General features: G+C 34.5%; 2 protein-coding genes across 2 annotated transcripts in view; one reads left to right on the forward strand and one right to left on the reverse strand.

Annotated features, from left to right (window-relative positions):
• Positions 1 to 34: 34 nt before the first annotated feature.
• Positions 35 to 24,726, reverse strand: LOC126735718 (uncharacterized). Its single transcript, XM_050439802.1, has 11 exons — positions 24,040 to 24,726; positions 23,775 to 23,982; positions 23,445 to 23,722; positions 16,357 to 17,032; positions 16,056 to 16,301; positions 15,801 to 16,001; positions 15,316 to 15,492; positions 15,093 to 15,261; positions 14,839 to 15,037; positions 6,277 to 6,475; positions 35 to 6,201 (listed from the first exon to the last, which is right to left on the reverse strand). The coding sequence occupies exons 2-11, from the start codon at positions 23,916 to 23,918 to the stop codon at positions 6,076 to 6,078; spliced, it is 2,415 nt and encodes an 804-aa protein (XP_050295759.1). The 5' UTR covers positions 23,919 to 23,982; positions 24,040 to 24,726; the 3' UTR covers positions 35 to 6,075.
• Positions 24,727 to 24,788: 62 nt separating this feature from the next.
• Positions 24,789 to 27,150, forward strand: part of LOC126735716 (nuclear anchorage protein 1-like) — a 178,206-nt gene continuing 175,844 nt past the window's right edge. The window contains exon 1 of the mRNA XM_050439795.1: positions 24,789 to 24,961. Coding sequence (XP_050295752.1) covers positions 24,943 to 24,961 — 19 coding nt within the window. The 5' untranslated portion in view covers positions 24,789 to 24,942. The remainder of the gene's footprint in view (positions 24,962 to 27,150) is intronic.

Below are 27,150 nucleotides of genomic sequence, written 5' to 3' on the forward strand. Positions count from 1 at the left end.
GTTTGTTTTAGTCTATGGCCAAATAAACAAAGCATGAATACCATATATTTATTATAAAGCAACTACTAACCCTACGTTATAATGTTACTTTAAATAAAAATTAGTTCGATCACAATAAAAAAACTTTGGTTGAAAACTTATCGGCTATTGCGGTATATCTATACAAGATTCCGGGTTGTATATAGAAACCCCTTACTTTGCTAACCTTAAAATTACGTTATTTGTTAATAAATTATAATAAATATTAGTTTTATTTTCTGACAAGAAATGGACGTGGGCTATGCCGAAAAATGTTTGGAAGTTGTAAAAAAAATTACCAGAACAGATAAAATGTGTTATCTGTCGATTGGAATATAGTGGTAGAGTTATTAAAATAATTAGTAAAAAAATCTCATTCAGTTTTTCATCCAGGATTTCTTTCCACCATAAATTTCATTAAGCCGCTATAGGTATGGATGATATTGGGCAGTGGATAAATGTCTGGTTTTGCAGTTACATATTTGCTTCATTTGAAAATAATTGTTTTAATTATAGTGGGTTAATGCAGAGGTCCATTTTTAGCAAAAATGAGGTTTGAACGCCCAGCTCAAATGTTATAAAATTTGCTGATATTTTTATAGACCTTACGTCTAAAATTAGATGCAATCAAACTAGCTTATGCCGAACCTGCTAAAATATTTAAACGCAGAAGTATTTTATGTGGCCACACAATACTTTCTCATTGTAACGCTGGGCATAGACTTGCCCTGCTCTGTTAAAGCCATCGTTGTACAGACGTTTGTCTTATTAGCTGAATATGAGAAAATGTATAAAAGCAGAACCTGTAAAATTTTTAATAGGGCTGATAATCAAGCAGCAGCATCTGGTGCTCCTAATGCTTTAACAGGTAAGTAAAAACTTCACATTTTTAGCTAAAATCGAATATTTTTGTATCGCTGTTTTGTGAGGTTATGGATTTTATGTGTCTAGGGTTTTCTTGGGAGCCAAAGTGTTACGCGTTATGCAAGAGACGGTATAAAATGTCTATGATTTCTTTACGTAGGTGCCTATGCACTTATCATACTCGTATTATAATTTGTTGTAAAATGAATCTAAAAAGCTACAAAAAAATTTATGTAGAACAATCCTATGTCCAGTTAATTTGGATACTACTGGACAAAAAAATGTCGCGAATTATTGTTTCCTTATAAGGCTAGATGTTTGGGAATTTTTTTTCGTTTTCTATTACTCGCCATTCAATAGGCGTAACTTGTTGGGAGTATTCTAATGAAATCAAATGAAACAAAATTATGATATTTTCTTTGTATTAACTTGTTAGCAGCTCTTATAATGTTTAAAAATTATTTTTATATTGATGACGAGAAGGTAAATATTAGTTTTTATTTTTTCCAGATGACTGTATGAATTCCAGGAACTTGATGAGAATTGTGCACTGCCCAACCTCAGTACCAATAAAGAAACCTTCAGCGCATTGTTTCCAATCCAAAATTACACCATTGATCAATCTGAGGTTGACGCCATTCCAAAGATTTAAAGTCAAAATAATTCCATTGCCCATAATGTAACCAGTGTCCAAAGAGAATCACTTTCTCCATTAGATCCTTATGAGACAAGACAATGGTTCAGAACATAAACCGCAACAAGAAAAATATGAAAATTCTGAAGGAACAGGCACGGATACCGAAGAAAACCGAGGGGAATAAAGAAAAAATAAAATCAAAAAAATTCAGAATTAGTGGAAAAATGCATTAAAAACGCAAAACAATATTGTATATGCTCGAGAAATTAAAGGTTCATGTATGTACCTGCATTTTATGGTATTCAACTAAATTTAGTGAAGAAAATAAGAAGGTAGTATTTGATCAACATTGGGGCTCAGGCAACATAGACAGGCAAAGGGATTTTATTGCGAAGCGCGTTAAATTTCTCCCAAAATTAAGATGTCGGCTAAGATCTGATAAAAATGAAAAAATTGCTGTAAATATTGCGGCATGTAAACTCCCCAGAAGAGGTGTGGGTATGCGGAACCTTTTTTCTTAATACATTAAATATAGGTTCTCAATTCGTAAAAACTCAAAAATGTATAGAAATGTTACTAATCCTTCTGACAAATGAGGTAAGGTTATAAAAAAACAGTCAATTGCCTGAAGAGATTAAAAAATCTGTACGTCAGCATATAAGTTCCGTTGTGCCAATGGAAAGTCATTACTGCCGTAAAGATAGCCACCGATTGTTACTACCACTTACTTTCAATGTATGCATCTTTACAGTTTTGTGACAGTTACAACATTTTACACCTTGCAAGTTCAGCGGTATACCTATAGGCACAATTTTTATATCGGCAAATATTTAGTTGTGAATTTAACAATCATTTCTGGTATTAAAAAAAATACCAGTGTGATGTTTGTATGACAGATATGAACATTCTACAGCTGATCAAAAAACTGAACTACAAGACGAGTATAACTGCAGCTATATTTGACCTTAAACAAATCTTGCCTGTGCCAAAATTGGGTCTTGCAAATTTGTAATACAATTAAAGTTATCCACATACAACTACCATTTTTAATTTATTCGCATCTTATTGCTCAGTGGTCGAAGTACGTTCTATTTAGTGTATAAGTTTTTTAAAATGAGGAACCACTTGTACAACGATGGTCTTCGGTTTTCCTGTAAGTCATAGTCCTGATGATGACCTACGGCCGAAAGCGCTAAGCAGATATTAATATATTTCTTATGCCGAATACGTGTTATTATTCTACTTGACTTTCCCAAACTTCAAAAGAACGTAGTTGTTAACCTGTGATATGAGGGAATCGCTAGGGGAGGTGCATCGGAAGTTGTCCTCTATTATTTATAGATGTGCAAGTTAAAAAATGAATTTTCCTTTTATTCCAATAATTGCTCTGGACAAAAACCGGAATAAATATCTCTACAGTTTAATTATTTAAAACAAACATGACATTAAAATTCGGCTGTTACTTAAAAAAAGGCCATACATAGAACGAAAGCGATTCCGTACATAGCCTAATAGAACGCACCTCCAAAAATATTCCGATATATTTACCGGACCAATGGTATACCTTGGTTCGCACTTCCTAAAGAAATAATGCTCCATATAAGGTTCAGGAAATAAAAAGAGTTTAAATTTAAAGACTTGCAACTTTTTTAAAAGACTTGCAACTACAAACTTCTCTAAATTGGGATAAAGATGCTAATAACGAAAAAGTAAAATGGCAGAAACGAACGACGAACCCGCAGAATTTGGATACAATCTTGTTCGAGTATAAGTTTAAAACTTCAAAATCCAATTCGATAAATTTATTACAAAAAGGAAGGAAAATAATGCAGAAAAAAACCGATTACTTAATGAAACGCTTGTATCAAACTTTACTTTCGATCAAGAACAAAAACTATGATATTCTCAATTTTCTTTGCTGGTTATACCTTCTCAACACTACGACTTTTTTCAGAGAGTCCCTTACAGTGAAAATAAAAACGATGAAGTAGATTCAGATTCTGAATAATTATTATTTTTCACGATTCCAGTTTTATTATTATTACTAGGGATTTTTTTTTTTGTTCTTTTTAGTTTGTCTTCAGCGAACATTTTATGCTTCAGAAGCTCTTTTCCTAATTAAAAATAATGTTACATTTCATGGTCCTTTTTTATTTCACTAAAATTTTTTACATAGGTCTCATTACTCAATTCTGGGCATGGACATATACTATACTTGCTACAAAATCAAGGTATCTTAAGTCACTTAAAATGGAAAAATGATACCATTTTCAATACGTGTCCCATATTTTCGATTTTTATATACATTAAGGTATATTATTATTAGAATATTCAGCAATAAAAACAAAATAAATTGAGGGTTTTCAAAAATTTGAATGTTCTCTTCTCCTGTAAAAAGTACTAAATATGAGGTAGAATTTATTAACGCAGCTCCCTCTGTTTACTAACTTTTATTACCTTTTAAGGGGACTTAATATTTTGGGAATTATTTGAAATAATTGTATGGTTTGGTTCGTAACATATAATTTTGTTTTAATTATAAATCCACTGAATTAAATATACTCTTTTTATTCTAATATTAAATAAATTTCCATGGCATTTGTTCGGTCTTTATCCTGTCAACACTAGTATTTCTCAATGATTCTTGGATATTACTGCTTAACTCATAGGAAGCTGGACGACTTAACAAAAGGTTTGGTATGTGACCACATCAAAGGTTTTAAGGGTCGTCAGAGCCACTTTAGTCTAAAAGATACAAAAAAGACGTAATTACCAGAAGAAAGACAATCAAAAAGATGTTTAACCTCTTTAAGGAAAAGCATCTAAATGCTAGAGTCTCGTATGAAACGTACAGAACAATCTTTAATAAAGAATTCAATATTGCTTTTGGATACCCTAGAAGTGACACCTGCACAACGTGTGATGAATTTCAAATTAAGCTTAAAAGTTTGACTGATATTGAAGAAATTAGAGAATTAACCGTTATGAACGAGTTGCATAAAAGAAAGGCTGATGCGTTTTATTCAAGGAAAAGGCAAGCCAAAAAAGCTGCAAAAAAAGCAACAAAAAGGAAGCCATCTGCATTGATTTTGCGAAAAATATTTCAATTCCTAAAATTGCCACTAACATGACGTGTATTATAAACGCCAATTGTCTATGTACGCCTTTAGTGTACATGTCCTCTCTTCGGGTCAATCTATTTTTTTATACCTATCACGAAGGAGAGGCTAAAAAAGGATCAAACGAGTTGCATCTTTTCTTCTCCATTTTATCAATAATTATTTCGACGACGATGTTAAAGAACTGCAAATCTTCTGTGACTCTGCCGAGGACAAAATAAAAACTTTACCATTTTTCGATTTATTCATTTTGTAGTAAACAAAAAAATTCATAATCTGAATGAAATAAAAATCGCATACTGGATTGGAAATCATTTTTAGATACAATATATTTACAAAAATGCCCATTTAAAATCCAGATTTTGAAGGAAATAGTGGCATCATAGCAGCCTTATCTACTACCGTTCAACATACAATGGACCAGTTTTGTCTGGATTAATACGAAAACGCTTTGACCGAAATTTAGCTTTAAGATGCGGAGAATTTTTGCTGCCCGTTCCGGTATACTATGGTAAGTTATAAGAAAGTTTTAAATAAAATTGAGATGTATTAATTTTTGTAATTTTTTTACAGGTTCTTACCAATTCCAAAGGCTAAGTTTAACGACCTAATGAGCCTCATGAGGTTTTGCAGTCCAAAAGCCGTGACATTTTTTCAAAACCTGGCTCATCTCTAACTTACTTTATAATAATATGTTGATGAATAAACATTAAAAATTCCAAAAAATTAAATCTTCTTTTTTATTTCAAAAATAAAAGCAGCTGGTTTTTGTCGGTTTCAGGTGATATTGCTGCTTTTGTTCCCGCAAAACCCTGAGTGATGCAGATATTTTTGCAATAAAGCCGTATTTAGTTTTTCTGAACCAAAAAACCATAGTCATAATACTTTATAATAATATTAACTTCTGTTTTATATAAACTATAAACATGTTTATATTCGTTTTGGAAATAAAAATAATTGGTTTTGAACATTAAAATTCAATTTACTCTAATGTGAAAAAAAAGACATATCTGGTTTTTTCCCTGTACCCTTCAAATATATTTTGCATCAATGCTAAGCAATAAAGTGAGTTTAAATTGTTCGGTAAAATTGCTAAAAGAACAAAAATGGCTTTACAAAGACTTGAAGTTTGTGTGATTGGTATAGTTAACTTGACTTATTGCTCCTTTTTAAGATCTGCATAAAAGAATTTGAAATTTTGACATAAAAATTCAAATGTCTATAAATATTGTTCCATAACTAATTTAAAATATTCCGAGGTAGTAACGAAATCCCAAAACGAAACTGAACGATAATTAAAATAATAATCCCTTTTACATATTCCACATTTAAAAAACACCGGCCCAAAGAAAAAAACATCGTAAAATTGCACACAATTATGAGAACATTTATATTAGTTCTCGATACCGGCAAGAACGCAAAAGTTGCTTATTGATTTCAAGAGTTTCTGACATTATGGCTATTTAAAACGATATATTCGTTGACGGGTATTACGGGCTGATGGCTGGAACGATCGGAGTTGGCCGAGAGGGCGCTTCTGCGGTCCGGATTCGGTGTGCCGCCCTTAATAAAAACTCTTTATTAATTTCCTGTTTAGATGCTAACCTAAGTTACTAGTTAATAATAAGGAATACATACGTTGCTGATCGCAGGTGGAACGAAATGTCCACTGAAAGTATTCTCTCCGGAAGATGGTAGATTACTATCGTCCAGGTTCACTGGCAAATCGACGAATCGTTCCGAATAGTAGTGTGGGGTGTTAAGATAGTCTATCATGCGTCGCGGCAACGGGAGTTCGGGGATCAGATCTCTTCTTACATTTTTATGAATTACAAACCTGAATTAAAATAAGGATGTCAAATAAACATATAAGGAAATATTGATGATGGTAATTATAGTATGAAACACAGTAAAAAGAAACAAATATTAGCAATAAATAGCAATAAAAGTTAAATAAGAAAATTTAGAAAATTAACAAACGTTTTGCAAATGTAAAAGTGAACTTTCGATAATCAGAGAAAAATATTTAAGAGTTTATTTAAAATTTTCTAAATTACAGTAAATCGTTATTAAAACCTCACTTTTAGGCCTAAAAAGATGTCAAATTCATCCAAATTTTGTGGGAAAAAATCTTGATTTCAATTCCCTGAAAAATGAACAAAATTGCATCCAAACTATCAGTTTAAGAAATAAACGGCAACGAAGAATAACAAACAGTACATAATAGTTCTATAGTTGGAGCCTTTGGTGTGATACTTAAACCACAAAACAGTAAAATGACTAATAAAACTTTTTATTTTTGCTCTGCATACGTGTTTCGCTAACGATGTTAGCATTTTCGGGAGAAGATTAAAACGGAGACTAAGAATCGCATGCTAGCCATTTTATGTTGAAAACAATGTTTAGAGTCACTAGTTAGGTAACTTATCATCTATTATAAGTAGTTATGTATCTAAGAATGGAAGACGGTTATTTGTTTCTTATTTAAAGGTAAATTTAATTGATGAAAGACAAATATTGAGTTGTTCTACAAAATTATCAATATTGCATTTGCTTTTGTCGAACACATCGTCAATATATCTTGAAAAATATTTTGTGACATAAAAACTTTCGTTAATTCAATTATTTCTCGTATGCACTGTATATCACAAAAGTTATGTCTAAATTCATTTAAATTCAGGGGTGTGTTCGAAAAAAAAACGCTCGGACCCGTCGATTTTTATTTCAAGTTGCGCATTTTTGTACCTGAAGTTTATATATACAGGGTTGCTCAAAAATAAATTACGACCATCAACTTAATTTTTTCAAATGAAAGCACCTTTTTTATTGCATTTTTGAATTTCGCGTGGAATTCTACGTATGTTTCATGCATCATGTCTTATACCTAAAGTCAACAGTTATCGAAAAAAAGACGACCAAACATTATTATTGAAGTTCACCTTACGAGTCACCTTATCTCTGAGAATTTTTATACAGAGCAAAATTCCATACATTCGTGTTTTTTTATTATTGGCTGGTGACCGTGTATTTTCATAGAAACTGTATGACGGTTGTACGCCAAACAGATATTGTCAAGTGTGAAGTGTACGAGCAAAGTTGCGGTTTTCACAATGGTAAAGTTAACCGAACGAGAAAAAATAGAAATTCTGTGCATGGTTAGGTTTGGTGATAGAACACGTACTCAAAGAGAAGCTGCTCAATTATTCAATGAAATCCATCCTGATCGTCCTCCGATATGTCAAAAGGTGATGAGTAGAATAGAGGCTAAATTTAGAGAATTCGGTCATGTTAGAGATCTGCCAAAATCTGGCCGTCCTGCTCGAGATGAAAATGAATAACTTGACGTTTTGCTTTCTTTGGAAGAAAATCCATGCAAATTTGCCCCAATCTGTCGCAGATTGGGGCAAATTTACACATGGCGAAATCTATAGTTCACCGAATAGTTGGAAAGCACAAATATTACCCCTACAAAGCTATTCCTGTGCAAGAGTTATTTGATGACGATTTCGATAGGCGAAATGAGTTTTGTGAACGCTTACAAAACATGTGCAATCTAAATAATACCTAATTTAGTAACAAATATTATTTTTTCCGATGAAGCCACGTTCTGTTTAAATGGTAGTGTGAACTGACAAAATTGTCGATATTGGGCAACAGAAAATCCGCATTGGATGATGGAGGTAAACACCCAGTACCCTCAAAAACTAAATGTGTGGTGTGGAATAGTACTCGGAAGAGTAATAGGTCCCTTTTTCTTTGAACAGACTTTAACGGGACAAGTGTATCTCGATTTTCTCCAATTTGAATTAGTTCCAGCATTACTAGCTTTATTTCCAAATCCATTGGACCCAGACTATCCTGACGAAGAACTAATTTTCCAGCAAGATGGCGCTCCTCCGCGCTATGCTGCCACTGTACGTACATTTTTGGATGAAACCTTTCCCAATCGGTCGATAGGAAGGAGAGGACCCATCGAATGGCCTGCTAGGTCGCCTGACCTAACACCAATGGACTTTTTTTTGTGGGGATACCTCAAGTCGAAGGTATTTGTTAATAGGCCAAATAATCTAGACGACTTAAAAGAGAGAGTATGCAGAGAAGTGCGCGCCATAACTCCGGAAATGATTGAAAATGTGCAACGAGACTTTATTGATCGCCTTGGATATTGTCAAGCCGTGAATGGCAACCATTTTGAACATTTAACTTAATTTTTGTTCTTTTTTTATTTGTTACCTTAATCGTCTTTTTTTCGATAACTGTTGACTTTAGGTATAGGACAGATTGGGATGCACTGTATTATCAAAACTATTACTTTCCAAAAGTTCAGTCACATGTTTCTGGTATAGGAATACTTAGAAACCAAGAAGGTACATAAAAACAAAAATTTCATCTTCATCACTCAGAATTAAATTATTGACTTTTAAAATAAATCGTTCACTGTTTTTAACAGCAAAATGTTCATAAGGCAATTTTAACGTCTCAAATTCATTAGCTTTACCAAAAACTTTAAAATGTTTTAAATTAAAGATTCTATAGTGGAGACAATCGGTTTCATTTTATGGCCAGGTTTATGGATTCTTGGTAAACAATAGCTCGAATTTATCTGAAGAAAAAACAACGTTTTTGCAATCATTTAATGCTGTCTTAACTTGCACTTACTTAAAAATTAAAACTTACTTAACTTAAAAATCTTTTTATATGGGCCATTTTCAATAAGATTATCAGATCGTTTAGCTAATGGAAATAGGAATCTAAGCGAGGATCTAATACATTTGCAACAAGATGGAGCACCACCTCACTATGTTCTTTGTGAGACAATGTTTAAACGATACATTTCCAGATCAGTGGATTGGAAGAAGAGATCCAATAAAATGGCCGTCAAGATCACCAGATCTAACATCCCTCGATTTTTTTTCTCTGGGGTCACTTTAAAACTGTTGTGTTTAAGACACAACCAGATTCCACTGATGATCTTCGGCAACGAATTATAACAAACTGTGCATCTAAATCTAAGAACATTTTTTCAAAATGTAAGAATTCAGTTACAAAATAAATTGAATTTTTGTTTCTTTCAAAATATAATGCATTTTGAGCATCTTATTTATTAAAATAGTATTTTAGAAAAATTGACTTTTTTTTGGTTTATTTTTTTGATCTTATACCTATTAAATATTGAGGCATCACAAAAGAAGGGGTTGTGCCATTTAAGATTTAGGGGTTTCGGTTTTCGAAAACCCAAGAGGTTGCTTATTTCATGACTTAAATATCGCCCCCTTAATTCAACAACTAGATAACTTAAATTTTAGACATTTTGAGTTATTCAGTTAAGTATACCCAATATTGCTTACTCTTTTCAATGCTACAAGTAGATATCTTCTACAAGCGACTAGTCTTTACTTACACAGTGGCAAAAAATATATAACTCTCAAAACAAACAAAATTTACATTCTTTAACTCGGCATGTTGAGATACCTATTTATTGGTCGACTTATATTACCACTTAATGTAATACTTAAACTCTGCATCTTGAGATACCTAGTTGTTGCCCTAGTGTTATTTAAGTTATTCGCCGTACCTTCATATCCAGTGGTGTGTTTGAAACAACAGGTGCCTTATCAGTGTTAAAACAATTATTTTAAAGTGGTTTATTATAAAAAAATTACGTCAAGAGGAAAGCAAATGTTAGAAATTTTACGTCGGCAATCAGAAAATATTGAAGGTATGTGATAATTAACTTTAATAAACATACAATTAAAATAAAGCCAGAAAGTGAGGTTATGTAAATACATAAAATTAGTGTATTTGATTTTTTTCAGTTGTTTAGCAGGGTTTTACAAATTAAGAGATACGAACTCGGTAAAATAGGGGAAAAGGCTCGCCTTATAGATGTTAGTCTAAACCCATTCATTTTTTTTTATATTTTAGAAGTTTACGAGATATTCTATCTATATTAAAACCGGGTGTATGTTTTTAATTGTCTCTGGCTTTATTTCAAAAAATATTTTTCGGCACTTTTTCATAGCAACGTCTGGGTACAGTACCTTATCTTATTGTAGTTGCTGTTTTTCCTTCAAAAGAACCCAAGCCAGAAGTAAACGATGGACAAAAGGTTGCGAATGTTATAGACAACACATCAATATCGCAGAGAGAACCCTATTCTAATGCGCAACAGACTGCAGGTATTTTTTTGCATAATATCAAAACCTCTGCAGATACTTTTTGGATGAATTTACCTCTTAGCAATACATCTTATTCTTTCAGATTATGACAATTTGCCTGGTCCCAGTAATCAACGTTCTCCTTTATCATACAATTTGGAGTCAGATATAGAACCATTTTTACCCGAGGTTTCAGACTATGTTCCAAGTTCTTCGTGGAAAAAAAATATTTCAAAAAAAAAGGAGACAGCATGGCGAAAGTTATATCTCCAGCAGAGGAAAATACGTTCCTGGAGTGTCATTAAAGGATTCGTGCACGGCAAAATGTAGAAGAAAATGCAGTAAGAAATTAACCCACGATGATCGTCTCAAAATTTTTCAAAGTTACTATCAGCTTGATTCATACGAACAACAAAGAAATTTTATACAGAGCAACACAGAAAAAATAGCAAAAAAATGGACAACCAAAGAAAATTCTAAGCGCAAAAATACTATTATTTTTTTCTTGCCTACCGTTGAAGCAAAGATTCAAGTATGTAAGACCATGTTTATAAATACTCTGGGAATACGGAAAGGGGTGCTAGATATCGCTATGAAAAAACGAATGGAAGGAAATATTACTTCAAAGGATAAAAGGGGCAAAGCGCTAAAGAATGCCATAACTCCTGAAGTTTTAGAAGGAGTAAGAAAACATATTGAAAAGTTTCCTGTCATGGCCTCGCATTATTGTCGAGAAAAAACTCAAAGGAAATATTTAGAGTTTGATCTTAATATTACTATTATGTACACAATGTATAAAAACGAGTGTTTAGAGAATAATCTGCCATTTGCAACTTCTTCAGCCTACAGAAAGATATTTTGTGAAGAATATAACCTGGGTTTTTTCCGGCCCAGAAAGGATCAGTGTCGCACATGTATGACTTACAATACACCTGGTAGCATAAAAACTGAAGTTATAAAGGGTTTTTCAAATAAGGCGGGCCGATGTTGACTGTTTGTGGCGGCCATGTTGTTTTGGTGGCATCTGTCAAATCTGTTGTTTATTATTCAGTTACTGATGCCAAATCATCATGACAAGTTACACGATTGAGCAGCATGTCCAAATGATAAAAGTTTATTATCAAAACGAGTGTTCATTAGTGCAAACATTGCGTGCCTTGCGTCCAGTATACGGTAGGCGCGGTGGCCCTTCAAAGTCAACTCTTCAACGTTTGGTGGCCAAATTTGAGATGACTGGTTCGCTAAACAATCAACCAACTCCCATACGTCAAAGGAACGCCAGATCAGTCCAGAACATCGCCGCTGTCCGTGAAAGTGTTCAGGAGAACCCGAGGCAGTCGATTCCTCGCCGTGCACAAGAACTTGGCCTTTCGCAGACTTCAACTTGGCGAATTTTGCATCGGGACTTGGGCCTGCACCCATACAAGATCCAACTGACCCAGGAGCTTAAAGTTAATGACCATAGAGAACGCCGTTTGTTCGCTGACTAGGCTTCAGAATGTTTGGAAGTTGGCCCTAATTTTGGCCGATCTAACGATTTAGACATCTTTAGTGACGAGGCACATTTTTGGATGAATGGCTTCGTTAACAAACAAAATTGCCGTATATGGGACGACACCGACCCATGCGAGATTCACCAGGTGGCAATGCATCCACAAAAAGTTACGGTTTGGTGCGGATTTTGGGCCGGCGGCGTCATTGGTCCGTTCTTCTTTCAAAACAATGTCGGTGAGGCCATCACTGTCAACGGGGAGCGGTACCGATCAATGATAACCAATTTCTTTTGGCCCGAATTGAACATTATGGACATAGACGACATGTGGTTCCAGCAGGACGGCGCTACGTGCCACACAGCGAACGACATGATGGACATTCTGCGTCAACGATTTGAGGGCAGGGTTATCTCTCGGAGAGGTGACGTAAATTGGCCACCAAGGTCTTGCGATTTGACCCCGCTAGACTTTTTCTTGTGGGGTTTTCTAAAGTCCCAGGTCTATGCCAATAAGCCGCAATCCACCGATGCCCTGAAAGTCAACATAACCCAGGCCATCGCTCAAATTCAGCCGGATCTATGCAGCAGAGTAATTGAAAATTGGACCACTCGAATCCAAGCCACCGTGAGAAGCCGCGGTGGACCTTTGAATGATGTCATATTCCATACATAATGGCATAAGTTGGCCTTTCAAATAAAAAAATAATTTTGTTAATATCTCAGATACAGCTTGTTTTATTCCATTTCAACATCGACCCGCCCTTATTGGAAAACCCTTAAGAAGCTAATTATCAAGCTCATCTAGCTGCCAAAGAAAAGGCTCGCCAGGAAAAAAGGTCGGACAAGGCATTAGCTGAAAGCTCCAACAACAACATTTTATGCTGCAATTTTGATCTCCAATAAGTTCTCATGACTCCTAATGATCCGTCAAATAATGCGTTGTTCTATAAACAGCGATTGAAATCCTTTAATTTTACTATCTATAATGTTGTGTCTAAGCAAGGAGACTGCTACATGTGGAGTGAAGTTGAAGGCAAGCGCGGAAGTTGCGAAATTGCTAGTTGCCTCTGAAAATCCTGAAAATGTTAAAAGCATTATTTGCTACAGTGATAGATGTGGAGGACAAAATCTTAATAAATATGACGCAGCAATGTGTTTAACAGCAGTTCAGGAAATTCCAACTCTCGAACAATCGATCTAAAGTTTCTTGTCATGGGACATAGTGAGATGGAGTGCGATTCTATGCACTCTGCTATATCGACAGAACTAAAGAGAGTTCGAAAAGCAAACTGGCCTGAAGATTATAAAACTATAGCCCGGTGCGCAAGAAGAAGAGGTGATAAGCCATATTTGGTTCACAATATAACACATAAACAAATTCTTAACTGGAAAAGTTACGCAGACCGAAAGTTAATTTTCAGAAAAGAAGATGAAAGCCGTAAGGTGGTTAGTTGGCAGAAAATTTGTTGGCAAAACTTTTCAAAATCGGCACCTTTCCCCTTTTATACTCACTAGGAAGGGAATCCCCCAGCCCTTCCTAGTGAGTATAAAAGATTTTATGAAAATCTCCCATTTCAAGGAAATTCACGTAAAACGCTTCAAAACATAGAAGATTCCGATAGTGACATAAATGATAATGACATTTAAGTAGTGGATTTCTTACTGTTTCGTTAAACCCGCTACTCACTAGTCATTGATGCACCGATTTGATGCTCTGATTCGCAAATCATTGCTATTTCTCATCCTATATTTACAATGTAAAAATTTGTGAATCAGCGCATCAAACCGGCTCATCACCGATCCTGAGTAGCGGGCTTTACCGTCATCCTAAATTTGTTCATGAGTCTCAAATAAAGTTTAATTCAATGGATGTTTTTTTGTTTAACTGGCAAGTAGGTATTTATAACTAGATATCTTTTTTTGTTCAATAAATGTAGAGCAACAACTAAATATGTCTACTATAATAACTAAATATAGCTAACTAAATATAACTTTTTCTCTCTTTTTTTTATCAAATTCTTCAAAAATATAAAAATTTGATTGGATTCTAGATAACCAAATTATAGCCTAATATGCATTATATCTTTGTAAAAGTTAAACATTTTTTATTATTTAGAAGGTGTATTTTTTTCGCGGCTTGAATTTTTAAACTGCATTTTCTCAAAACTATGAATTTTAAGTTATCTAGTTGTTGCATTAAGGGGGCGATATGGTAGTTCTTCTACTCGCTACCTATAAGACATTTGTACCAAATTTGCTTTTCCTAACTTTTTTGAAATATATTTGCAATAAAAGTTTTCAAATTGACACCCTGTATAAAAAAACAGTTACAAAATTTCAGTTTAAGACAGTAACAAGGCAACAAGTGACAACAGTACGAAAATTAAACATGAAAATCGAGAAAACAAACAAATCCAAAATAGTGACCTTAAGGCGAAGCTTTTGATATTGTTTGTATAATTTGGAAAAATAAAAAAATGTCATCATGACTAAAACAGTGTTCCAAGGAACATTCTTCTTACGTGAGTACGTTTATTGGCTGAAACTTACCGGCACATATGCTGCAAACTCTGCACCTGTTTAAACCTGGAAAATGGATGGAGCAATTGCACCCTAACTGGCCCAATAACAGGCCTCCGGTGTAGGAAGAACAAGTATCGACCGCTCCTGGAATGTTCCACCGCGTTCTCTATAAACTCCACTATCGTTTGAGACTTAAATTTCGTACAACTACCGAAACTAAAGTTTCCTAAAACGGCCACAAATTAATAAATTGTAAAATTGTGAGTTGTAAGGTGTTATACCTTGAAAATGTTCTATCCTAACGTGTCTCACGCTATTATTCAATTTAAAAGTAAGCGAGAAAATGTAGTGATCGTCACTGCTGTCCCGGACTATAAACGATCCGTCCGGTTCGTTGGACAGAATTTTTTCGGCCGCCTCGCTCGATAGCGGACCCCAGTACCACCCATACTAAAACCATATAAATTTATATACAATATAGACTAAAATAATATAAAAACGTACGTCTTTGACTCTCTGTATGCTAGTAGCGAAATCTATAGCTCCATCGTCTGTGTCAGGTGTTTTGTCTTCTTCTTTTTTTGGCAATGGAGGTAGAGCTCTTGTAGTTAAAGAATTTCTTATGTCTTCTATGTTATTAGCACCCAGTTCGTAGTGAATCTTTTCACTGTCAGCCTTATCCTAAAAAAATGCCTCTTTAATACCAAAAAAAAGATTTTTTTTTGGTAAGTTCTCTTGTCGTCAATTTCTTTATAAGTTACTCTTCTATAATGGTTTAAGTACTTTAACCTAAAGCATCAACACACGGCGATCAAACTCAAAACTTTAGGCAGTTATGTTTCTAAGTTATCCAAAATTACAAACTGAGGTAATGAGCAATATATCACATTGTATTTTTTAACAATGTCATGTCAGTTATTATTTACAAGATATTGCAGATTATTTTTGTCTTATTAATAATTAAGATTATGATTATTTGGGTAACTTACGGTTTTTTCTTCAACAGACAAAAATCTCCGGAAGCGAAACAAATTGCACAGCGCCTGCTTAAAACTAAAAACCTTCCGTTTCTTCACTTCTTTCTTAACGGGGGATATTGTCAACGATTTCGAATTTTCACAGCTATCTTTCACCTTTTTATTTTTTATGCTAATCAAGAACGTCGACTTTTTAGGCCTATTATTACTTAACTGCAAATAAAAACACAATTAGAACAATTTTAAGTATACACCTTTGCATAGTACCTGATTATTTCCCATATTCCTTGAATTATATTTATTATTGTTAATGTTAATATTGTTATTATTGCTAGTGTAACTAGTTATGCAATCTTTCCTTCTATAATTCACCTCTTTCTCACTGGAATCGGAACTACTGGAGTATAAAGTTTGTAAATAAGTTCTAACTTCTTGTAAGGTCATATGAATTGGTTCATTCCCATTACCAGTTGAAGTACCTGCCACACTATGCCGTTTTGTATCTGACTGATACTAATAAATAAATAATTTGACCTACTTGATACAACATCAATTAAATATAACTCACTTGTTCACTCCTAGCTACACTCTTCCTTCCGTTTCTCTGCTGGCCACACCTACTGTCCCGCCCCTCACATTTCGCATTCTCTTTCAACCCCAAAGAAGTTGTATTCCTCCGTCTCTTTTTACTTGTCAACAAGTTGCCACTTAAAGTGCTATAAGCCCCACCCCTTTTAGGCTTAACCCCGCCCTGCTTGACCACGTCCACCGGGACAGCATACATGTCACTGTCATAAGGTACGTTATACAAGTCGCTGATCTGATTGGATGAGAGGGTGTCATGTGACACGGCCTGCGTGATAAAACTGGAATCGTCAACCCTACGAGCTTGCGATACACATAAGGAATTGTGGGAGGAGCTTAGGCGTGATGAACCGCCTAAGGAGGAACGAGAGGACGGCCTGGGGGTGTGGCTCACGTAAGGTGAAGCGGAACTGGCAAAGTTTGAGGCGGAACTGGCAAAATTCGAGGTTGGACTCGGATACGATTGGTTATAAGGGTGACGCTGGGGGGAGGAGTGGCCGAGGTACATGGCAGATTTGCTAATTATGGGAGTGCGGGTAAATCCCGCGGGACGCTCGGGCAAGGGGCGGATCGGGGGTTGTTTGTTGTGGATGGTGCGTGTTGGCAAGGGAGGCGGCGATATTGGGTGTTGTTGTTCTAGGCTGGATGACGAGTGATACCTGCAAATAATTAATATATTATGCTAAAAAAAAATTCAGTTCTACAAAAAAAAACCAAAGAATTTTTTTATATTTAATTTGATTTACCTTATCTTTACAGCCACCAAAAAGGAACCTAAGAAACGCAAGTATGAGCAGAAACGATAATAGATAATACTTTTGTAACTTTAATGAGACAAAAAAAAAACACAGCAATTAACTTTTTCTAATTCCGACTTTTAATTTAATATTTTATACTTGATGCGTAATTTGTATCCCAAATTTTACCCAATTTTTTTTACGTATTAGTTTTAGGGGAGGCTGGTCTAAAATGACATACTAGGGTAAAACAACATAGGTACAAAATCTCCAACTTGGCAACAGTATTTTTCGGAATAACTTTATGTCAACAGTGTCTCGGCATGTCTTTATATTACGCGTATTAAAAATATCGAGATTAGTTTGGCGTTAACGTTCATAGGGCGTGCTTTGTATTTTTTCAAGTCTACAAAATGTTTGTGTTTTAAAACAGAAGATTTAACTAAAGGATTAAAAGTTTAATTTTTTACGCTCTAACCTAATTACAGGTATGTATTAATCTTATTTATTGGTAAAATAACAACATTTTAACATTGTTTTTGATAAATAACATTTTTATAAATAAACATGTGTTTGTGGTGCAAGTTGGGTTGGGTTGGGTTGGGTTGGTTGACATAGTATGTCATTTTGCCCTTATTTTTTTACAGTTTCTCAAAATGAATAGTTTCTTCTTATTTTTTTTAGAATGGTTGGAAATTACTCAAGAAAAACCACGCGTCAGTCTTGGGATCCGTTACACATGCAAAAAGTTACAGTACAAAATGGAGAAATGGGCTGGCTCAAAGCTTCAAAAACATTTGGCGTACCCCAGGCTACGCTAAGTAGATGAGCATCGGACAAAAATAAAAGAGTCAAAGCTACTGATAAGGGTCTAGGCCGATACGAAACCACGTTGTCCGTAGAGTTGGAGAGGGACCTAGTTCAACATATCAAATTATTGGAATCTTGTTTATTTGGTTTATCATGCGATGAAGTTCGTTCCTTGGCGTATCAACTGGCAGAAAGAAATGGAATTGCACACACGTTCAACTCAACTACTAAAATGGCTGGTTGGGATTGGCTACGTGGATTTAGGTCCAGAAACCCCGATATATCTCTTAGAAAGCCTGAAGCTACTTCGGCAGCTAGAGCACAATCCTTCAATAAACCGCTAATTTTTTTAGAACTTTTCAAGAGACAATTGAAAAAGAGCATATCAACCCCACGCGCATTTGGAATGTAGAAGAATCTGGCTTGTCTACTGTCCAAAAACCTAGCCGAATACTTGCTACCAAAGGTTGAAAACAAGTTGGCTTAATTTCAAGTGCTGAAAGGGGGCAGCATATTACAACTGTGGTTTGCATGAGCGCAGCAGGAGCCTATATTCCCCCATCATTAATTTTTCCCAGAAAAAACTGGAAAAAGGAACTGACCGACGAGGCTCCCTTAGGTACATTGGGAATAGCTCGGGAGACAGGCTGGATGACGGGCGAGATTTTTCTAAAATGGATGCAACATTTTAGAGAATAGGTATTCTAATCCTTCAAAGGCAAATAAAGTTCTACTTCTGGTTGATGGTCATGCTGGCCATAAAACTCTAGATGTTACAAGATTTGCTAAAGAAAATGGAATAGAAATGATATGTTTCCCACCTCATTGCACCCACCAGCTGCAACCTTTAGATGTGTCCTTTTTTTGGGCCATTAAAAACATTTTATAATCAAGAAGTTACAAAATGGCTAAAATGTCATCCAGGCAGAACTGTTTCTTCATATCAGATTGGCGGGTTATTTGCTGCAGCATATGGAAAAGCAGCTACAAATCAAAGTGCTGTAAGTGGGTTTATGAAAACAGGAATATGGCCGCTAAACCCAGATATATTTCCTGATTATCTGTTTAACCCTGCAATGGTCACAGATAGATATCAAGATGGTGATACTCAAGTGGCTAACCATTCATTGAATATAAGCAATATTTCAGTTATTCGCCCACAAGACATTTCCCCTTTTCCAAGTTTATCCGGGATACAAGCAAACCCAAGAAAGCGAAAGGCAGAAGGAACCAAAGTGCTTACGAGTAGGTACCCCAATATTAGAGGAACTTAAAGCTAGAGAAGCGGAAAAACAAGTTGCTGAATTTCGAAAAGCCGCGAAACGAACCAAAAAAAATTTAACTCATTTAGTTGAAAGCCCTGAAAGTTTAAAAGAAGTTATTCAAATCAAAGAAGTTGGCAAAGAAAGTAAAAACCGCATTACACGTAAGTCTACTAAGTCACTATAAAGTCGATTGTTCTTTATGTATACAATTTATTTCACTAAGAGTGGATAGTGGCTCTATCTTGGGAACTGTCAATCTGACAACATTAAATTTTTTTTGACGTTATTAAAGTGATAATGATGAGTGTATCAGTTGTACTCTCGTGTTTGTTTAATAAATAAAAGACACTGCTTGTATTCACCGTATATAATAAATTAAAAATATCTGCCTAGCGTTTTAATTGACATTGTTAAAGCAATGACACTATTCGAAAAAAAAACATATACACACACAACATATTTCCTATGTCAAAGGGTAACTAAATAAGTATGGACTACTTCTTCAACATATTTTCTATGGTTTCTTAAGTACTAAAGTATATCGTTTTGTTTAGTACTTAAGAAACCATAGAAAATATGTTGTATACCTTTTTTTTTCAAATAGTGTCGATGCTTTGTCAATGTCTTAAGTCCTGATGATGGCCTATGGCCAGAAGCGCTAGGCAGCAATTTTTAATTTATTACATACTCTGAATACAAGCAGTGTGTTTTATTTATTATAAAAGTAGCCAAGGGAAAATGCTGGAAATTAGCCATTCACTTTAGTATATAGGTATGTATATGGTTCTGGCCTGCATCCCAATCCATTAAGGGATAAGCTGATTGTGAGGAAAAAGTGTGTTATAGTTGGATGTAAACAGTGGCGGCTCGTGGGTCAATCTTCAGGGGGGTCATTTTGGTTTGAAAACTTATAATTTACTCTAATAAAAAAAATCAAACTATTAATTTTTTAAAGTATTTGAAAGATCTTTTAGCATATTTATAGCATAGGAATATTTATGTAATAAATTGTAAATTTATTAAAATTAAACTTATCTTAAATATTTTAATATTTTAAGTCAATTCTCCTATCCTTTAGTTCTGCAAAATAGTCTGTGACCTTCTCATTGAAATTTGGAATGCTTTTGACAAGCGTTTTCTCGATGCTCAACATAGACAAGGCACTAAGCCTAGATTGTCCCATCGTATTACGCAGGAAAGTTTTTACTCTTTTTAAAGTAGAAAAACATCTCTCACTTTCCACAGTTGTCATAGGGAGTGTGCACAAAATAATTAATAATTTCACTGCTTCAGGAAATGTTTCAGACAAATTCATGTTAATAAAAAGCTGAAGTAAGATTCAAATTTCTCTATGTAGAATAACTGTGAGACACATGAGATGATCATTGAAACCAAACCTGTGATTTATTTCAGATATAATAATATCACAAAATTCCCGTGCAGTTCGTCGCTTTGGATCCTCTGTAGCTGTAGTACTTTTTCTTTTTTTTTGCTGTTGATGTGCTTGGTTCTTCTGATTCCATTATTTGGATATTGTTATTAAAAGACAGTATATAATTTTTGACAGATATGACATCAATATCTCGCATTTGCAATTGTTTAAACAATATATCAACATGGGGCATTATTTTATGGAAAAAATTTAACCAAAATAAAAAAAGCTCATCTTCCAAATGTCTTTTTAAACCAGTTGCTTGATTTATATTGTTACCATGTTGCTCCTTATCAATAATTTCCTCTAAGCAAGATTTTAAATCATCTTTATAAGTGTATACAACTTCAACACATTTTGTATTGAAAGCCCATCGAGTGGGTGCAGCTTTAGGTAGCCTTACTTTAACCACTCTATCCAGGACCATCGTACATTTTGGAGATCGGCCGAGAAAGGGCGAAAATGCGTGTAAATTTGCGAAAAATATTTTTATTGGTTTATGTTGACTCGCCGCTTTTTGTACTTCTCCCAGTTTACCGCTCACGACTGATGCACCATCGTAAGTTTGGGCAATCAATTTTTCAGGTGCTTCATTAATTTTTAATAATTGAAGTTCTTCCAATATTACATTAGTTAAATGTTGTGTTGTGGTACCTGGAGGGTTAACAAATTTTCAAAATCTTTCATGTACAATACCAGACAATCATCTGCGTTTTATTGGAGCTGTCTGTGGTCTCATCTACTTGAATTGCCACAAAATTTGTCTGGCCAATCTCCCTAATTATATGAGTATGTACAATGGCTAACATTGATTCTAAAATATCGTTTTGAATTGTTCTTGATGTTCCTTAAACCCAGTTCAGAAACAAAATCGATAAGGCCCAGAAAAATTCCAGGATTATTGGAGCTACTTTCGTCATGACCGCGCAATGCAATTTCGAAACTCCGCAAAATTTTACACATACGATTAGTTTGTTTAAAATACAGTAACTAACTAAAACAAAACATTCAACCAGTCGGGCCGTCGACTACGTTAGCGATATAGAACTGAAAGGTAACTCTCACTCCCGCTCACGAAATGCGAATCTGCCCTCTTTGTTCTATTTTACATGCATTTCTCCATATGCCATAAGAACTGTATAGGGACAATTTAAAATACGGCCCAGCCACGGGCTTGTGTGATGAGCGCGAGGCGCGACGTTAGGAATATATTTATTATTTGTTACTTAGAGAATTTTATAATTCACAGTTAAGTTTAAGATAAAAGATATTTTTAATAAAATTGGTATTTTTATGAGATTATTTTAGGGGGGTCATTGACCAATTGACCCTAAGAAGAAGCCGCCATTGGATGTAAAATAAGAAAAACAAGCGGAACTATGTCTGTGAGAATCCTCGGAAGTCTTTTGTGTCAGGTTAAGTTGATTGGAGCTATGCAGCTGTGCGAAATTCAATGGATATTGGCCCTAATTTTTGGGGATTTTTACATAATTATTATTATCCAAAGAATCTGGAAGTAATTTATTACTGATTTTGACTTTTTCTTTTCCTCATAAATTGATTATATAGTGTGAACTTTTCAGGGTAAACTTTCAGTGCCAAAGTGCCCCCACTTGCCGAGAACTTCAATAAACTTTCACCGTTTCATTGGGTTTTAGCATAACAATCCTTTGCACTCAGGCTCAAATTCGAAATTTTATTCACTAAGGGGCGTAATTAAAAGGTCAATAATTCAATTCTAATTTTCTCTAGAAAATGTCAACTTAAGGTAACTTTTTTTTAACATCATTTTGGTCAAAGACTCATTGGGGTACTGACCCTCATAAAATAAGGGAAAGTAGTAAAAGTATCATTGTTTTAAAGTATCATTGATTGGCTATAGTAGTAGTAGTAGTAGTAGTAAGGGTGGGGGAGCTAGAGCTCGGCAAGTAGGCCTGAACAGTCCCTTTTCGCCAACCCCAGAATCACCCACCGGGCATAACTTTTAAGACTTCCCATTTTCTTCAATTTGGGCTTGTTAAAAAGTGAGATGTTAGTACTTTAAAATATTGTTTCCACTAGAACTTGAAAATTTTTTGAAAAATTGGTCAGAGGCGTCATTTGAATTAAAAACTGTTATTTTCATTTTTCCACAAAAATTTAAATGACACAATACAATTTTGATAGCTGAATCGTAAATTGGATTAAATTTACTAAAAAAAAGACTGCAGTCAGATATCTTTTTTACTTTTTAAGTTACTACCAAAATAACAATTTTTGATGCCTAATACATGTATGTCTTTAATAATTATTGGGTTTCTTTTGTTTATTTAGAATGCCTCCCCTCGCAGTTCATCTAGGCATTGATAAAAATAACAAAATTTTTAACAATTCTGAAGTTATTATAATAAAAAGATAATTTAATTTAAACATCATAACTATAAAGACCAACGGCTTATAACCAAAGAACAACAGTCTACCATTTTGTAAAATACACTTTTCAATTTTTTTCTTACAAACAGTAACAGCTGTTTCAATTTCAGCCTGACGACTGGACTTTAGAGCATTCTGAATACCCTCTATCATATCTTCTCTGATTATGGGTCATGTTTTATACACAACATTCTTAATTCACCTCATAAGTAATAATCTAACACAGTTAGATCAGGAGATTTAGGTGGCCATGGAAAGAAACTATTCCTACCAATCCAGCGATCTAGGTAACTGTTACTTAGAAAATCACTCACTTTTTGAGAATAAAATTGATGTTGATACCACATATTTATACTTATTTTAAGTGCATTTTATATGAAGAAAAAAAACAAGTGCAACAAAAATGCTAACCAACCTTGAATAGCTGTGACCATCACTTCTAAGATCCAACATAACCCTTTTCAAAATCTGGTGTGTTAACCTATCACAGAAGAAATCAACCACTGGTGCTGGCGACACAATTCTTGGCTGATCCTGAAACTCCAAAGGTGGCTCAATTGGTGATGCAGTCTGTTTCACTTCATTCCAATGTGGACCTTTTTTTAATGTATTAAAATTCTCTCCACACATGATATCAGACATGCCATCAAGGGAGTCATCTTGAGATAGAGATCCTGGCTCACAATCGCTATCCTAGAAGATTAAACTTGAACAACACTCAATGTAGTTTTTGGAGAGAACTTACTTCAAATATAAAATGCCTCTGTTCACTTCTACTTTCAAAACTAGTGTTGCCACTTGAAAAAGACCCTGTTGTCAATAGAAGGCCACTATCATCACTCAAGATAAATGGTTGAGACCAACTGGAGCTAGATGGAGGTGATTCCATTGCACAGGGCCCACCATTCACTCCATGACTTATTAATTTTGTTTATTATTGTTGTGTTATGTAGCTACAAAGTTTAAGGGGCATAGTTTTTGAGTACTTAAGGCCCACTTTAGGTACTTACCCCCTAGACTTGTCCCAAAGCCTTTTTATGTTATCGAGTAATATTTTATTCTTCCTCAAGCTGTTTGGACCCGCATTATCAATAAATAAAATAAAATTCAAAACATAGTTCTGTGCTAATTTCTCTCACAAATTGTTCAAAGTGTAACGCGATTTCTCGCTAGAAACAAACCAAAATAAAAAACAATTTGGTCTTTGTTTTTTAGAGAGTGCGAATTACATTTACAGTTAAACATGTAAATAGTTTATTTACATTTTTAATGACAATTTTCTTATTTATTCTATTTGTAATTCAGGAATGAGTCATTTGACGTTTACGGTACTGGTCGCCATATTGAAATGTTGACACTGCCAGTGACAGCCAATGACAAATATGCAAATTGACAAGTGACATTTAAGCCCCATTCACAGTAGGAATTATTTAAGTTAATTTTTTGGATGAAGTCACCCGGTTGAGGACGGTATGCACTATTTAAAATAATAAGAGTTGCAATAAAAAATATGTAAAAAAATCAGTTAATGGGGCATACTATTTTAATAATTATTTTTGCAAAATTAAATTTCTAATACCATATTATTTTTATGTGGGACTCACTATATAAAATGACGCGTTCCCCGTATACGCATATAGAATTTTACCCGGTCGCACTTTCTATAGCGTCCCGGTGCTCCAGTAACGCGTCCCGACGTCTCGCTAACACTGCGACGCGCTATTTTTAACCTCCACCGTAACCCATACGAATTCGAATTCCGCGTTTAATTTTTAAGATATAAAAAATCTTCCCGAATGTTTTTCCCGAATTTTTAGAGCGCCCCTCCGATGACCTTGATGACGTCTCTTATCCGTGTCGAAATGTCGCGGTTTGTATTCAGTTGCTAAAGTTTTTAGACCGAATTAATTAATATGATTAAGTTTATAAGAGGTAGGTAGGTCAGGGTGTGATATATTTAGTTACTAGGTACCTATTTTTAATTAATTGCGAGCGCAAAAAATTGTGAGACACCAATGAATTTTATAGCTACTTTTTGCACTTTTTGGGCTTCCAATATCATTTTTTAGATATAAAAAATTATTGTTGTTTCGTATTTAGGGTGTGACATTGCTTAATAGTCTGTATTTTTACTCTAAAAGGATATAAGCTGTAAATACTTCATTCATGCAGTTTGTGTGTGCCTACATCCGTTTTGCCGGTATGCACGGGGATATTAATTCGGTTTCTTAAAATACTGATTAAAAACGCATCTATATAGTCCTTTTTTAAATCATAGCAGGGTAAATCTTTTGCAGTCCTAGCTCAAGCAACTTTAAACGACATTAATTGCCAGTCCCTTGTTTTAAATTGTCAATCTATTCGAAATAAAACTGGCGAACTTGACGTTTATTTAGAAAGTATAGATTATCGCGAGATTATATTTATTTGGAATTTGGAAATTGAAGAACATTGGATTAAGGCTGCTTAACCAATTTTCATTTCAAACTATACCATAATATCCAAATTCTGTAGATTAAATTGTAATATTCGAGGTACTATATTAATGTATGTACTATAGTTAGGATTTCCAAGCTTGTCTGATTTTGGAAATGTAGCTAAGTATAGTCATATTTGCGAAAAGATGAATTTTGAAATTTATGTGGCTCAGTCGACAATGTTCAAGTTATTCTTGTGTGCACCTATCGGTCACCTAATGCCGATGTTTAAACATTTATTTCTAAACTAGATACTATATTAACAAATCTTCCATTACATGCTTTAGTAATACTGACGGTTGACTTTAGCATCAATTTTATTGATAAGGACTCGTAAGTCTCTAAGTGTGTTACAGTCTTTTGGTATGATTCATGACATTGGTCAATGTGCATACCCATTAACCAGCCAACCAGAATAAGTCGAAATTAACTCTAGCACCCTTCTGGGCTACCCCTGAACTAATTTCAATTCAGAAAATGTTATTTGTGTGTAATTTGTGTGGATGAATCTGGGTCACTCTATTCGTTTCATTCTCAACTACCGCAATTATTTGAAAGGATCTGTCCATTTATAAATATAAAACCTAGAAAAAAAAGTAAGCATTGGTTGACTAGAGGGATTAAAATATCAGCCAGGAGTATAAGGCGCTTACACTCTATAAAAACGTTTTTTATTCACAATGAATTTTTTTATCCTGCTTTTATAGATACCGCTGCATTTATCGACGTAATATTACAATTGCCAAATAGATTTTTTATAATAATTGTATAAGTTTAGCATTAAATAAGCAAAAAGAAATATAGAGAATTGCTAACAATTTTAGAAAGTCTTATTCTTCCCAACTATTTCAATCAAGTTTAAAAGCGTATGATTTAAATGCCCATTAGTTCTCGATTGGCGACAAATTTACTTGCAATTTTACACAAGTCTCAGTGGATCCACTTCAGTGACTTGATGGTAAAACCATTGCTGAGAGCTTTTACTTTAGACCTGTTACTTCAGAGTTTAAACGATAAAAGATAAGCACTCATCTGGTCGGGATGACATCTATAAAAGTGTTTCTAAATTTACCTCAGTCGACCTATATCACCCTGGCTGAGCTGAAATCTTAGATAAGAGTGGAATAACAGAGCAGGTAATAATATAAACACGAGCAGATAAGGAAATCCCGTCTCAACAAAAATAGTTGAGAAGATTATGAAGGGTAGAATGTTACAGTTCCTTAACCTCCATAATATTCTTAGTCGTTTACAGTTCGGCTTCCTGGAATCTAAAAGTACTAGTAACGCTGTTTTTCGGATTGTTGAAGAACTATATCTTAGCATTAATGGGGAAGATCTTGTGCTTCTTTTGTGATGTCTCTAAAGCCTTAGATTGTATTGATCATGGTATCTTGCTGAGAAAGTTGGCTGTGTATGGTTTCAGAGGGAAATCTCTGTAGTGGTTTTAAGTAGTCTTATTTTAAGGGGTAGATCTCAGGATGCTTATTTTCAAAACACCAAGTCTAATTATTTGAACATTAATTCTGGTGTTCCACAAGGTTCCGTGTTAGGCCCTTTAATATCTCTGCTCGACGTCAATGTCTGGTGTGCTAAAGGATGATTGTTGTACAACATTTGGTGATGATACAAAAGTCTTGTGGC

The sequence above is a fragment of the Anthonomus grandis genome, chromosome 4, assembly GCF_022605725.1.
Source record: "Anthonomus grandis grandis chromosome 4, icAntGran1.3, whole genome shotgun sequence".
NCBI lineage: Eukaryota > Metazoa > Arthropoda > Insecta > Coleoptera > Curculionidae > Anthonomus > Anthonomus grandis.

Excerpts from the sequence above, each read along its gene's own strand:
- LOC126735718 (XM_050439802.1), bottom strand. The coding sequence starts at position 23,918 with ATGGAATCACCTCCATCTAGCTCCAGTTGGTCTCAACCATTTATCTTG. Across the intron at positions 17,033-23,444 it reads GATGGTCACAGCTATTCAAG|GTATCACTCGTCATCCAGCC; the intron begins GTTGGTTAGCAT and ends AATTATTTGCAG. Across the intron at positions 16,002-16,055 it reads GGAATATGGGAAATAATCAG|TTAAGTAATAATAGGCCTAA; the intron begins GTACTATGCAAA and ends TTTTATTTGCAG.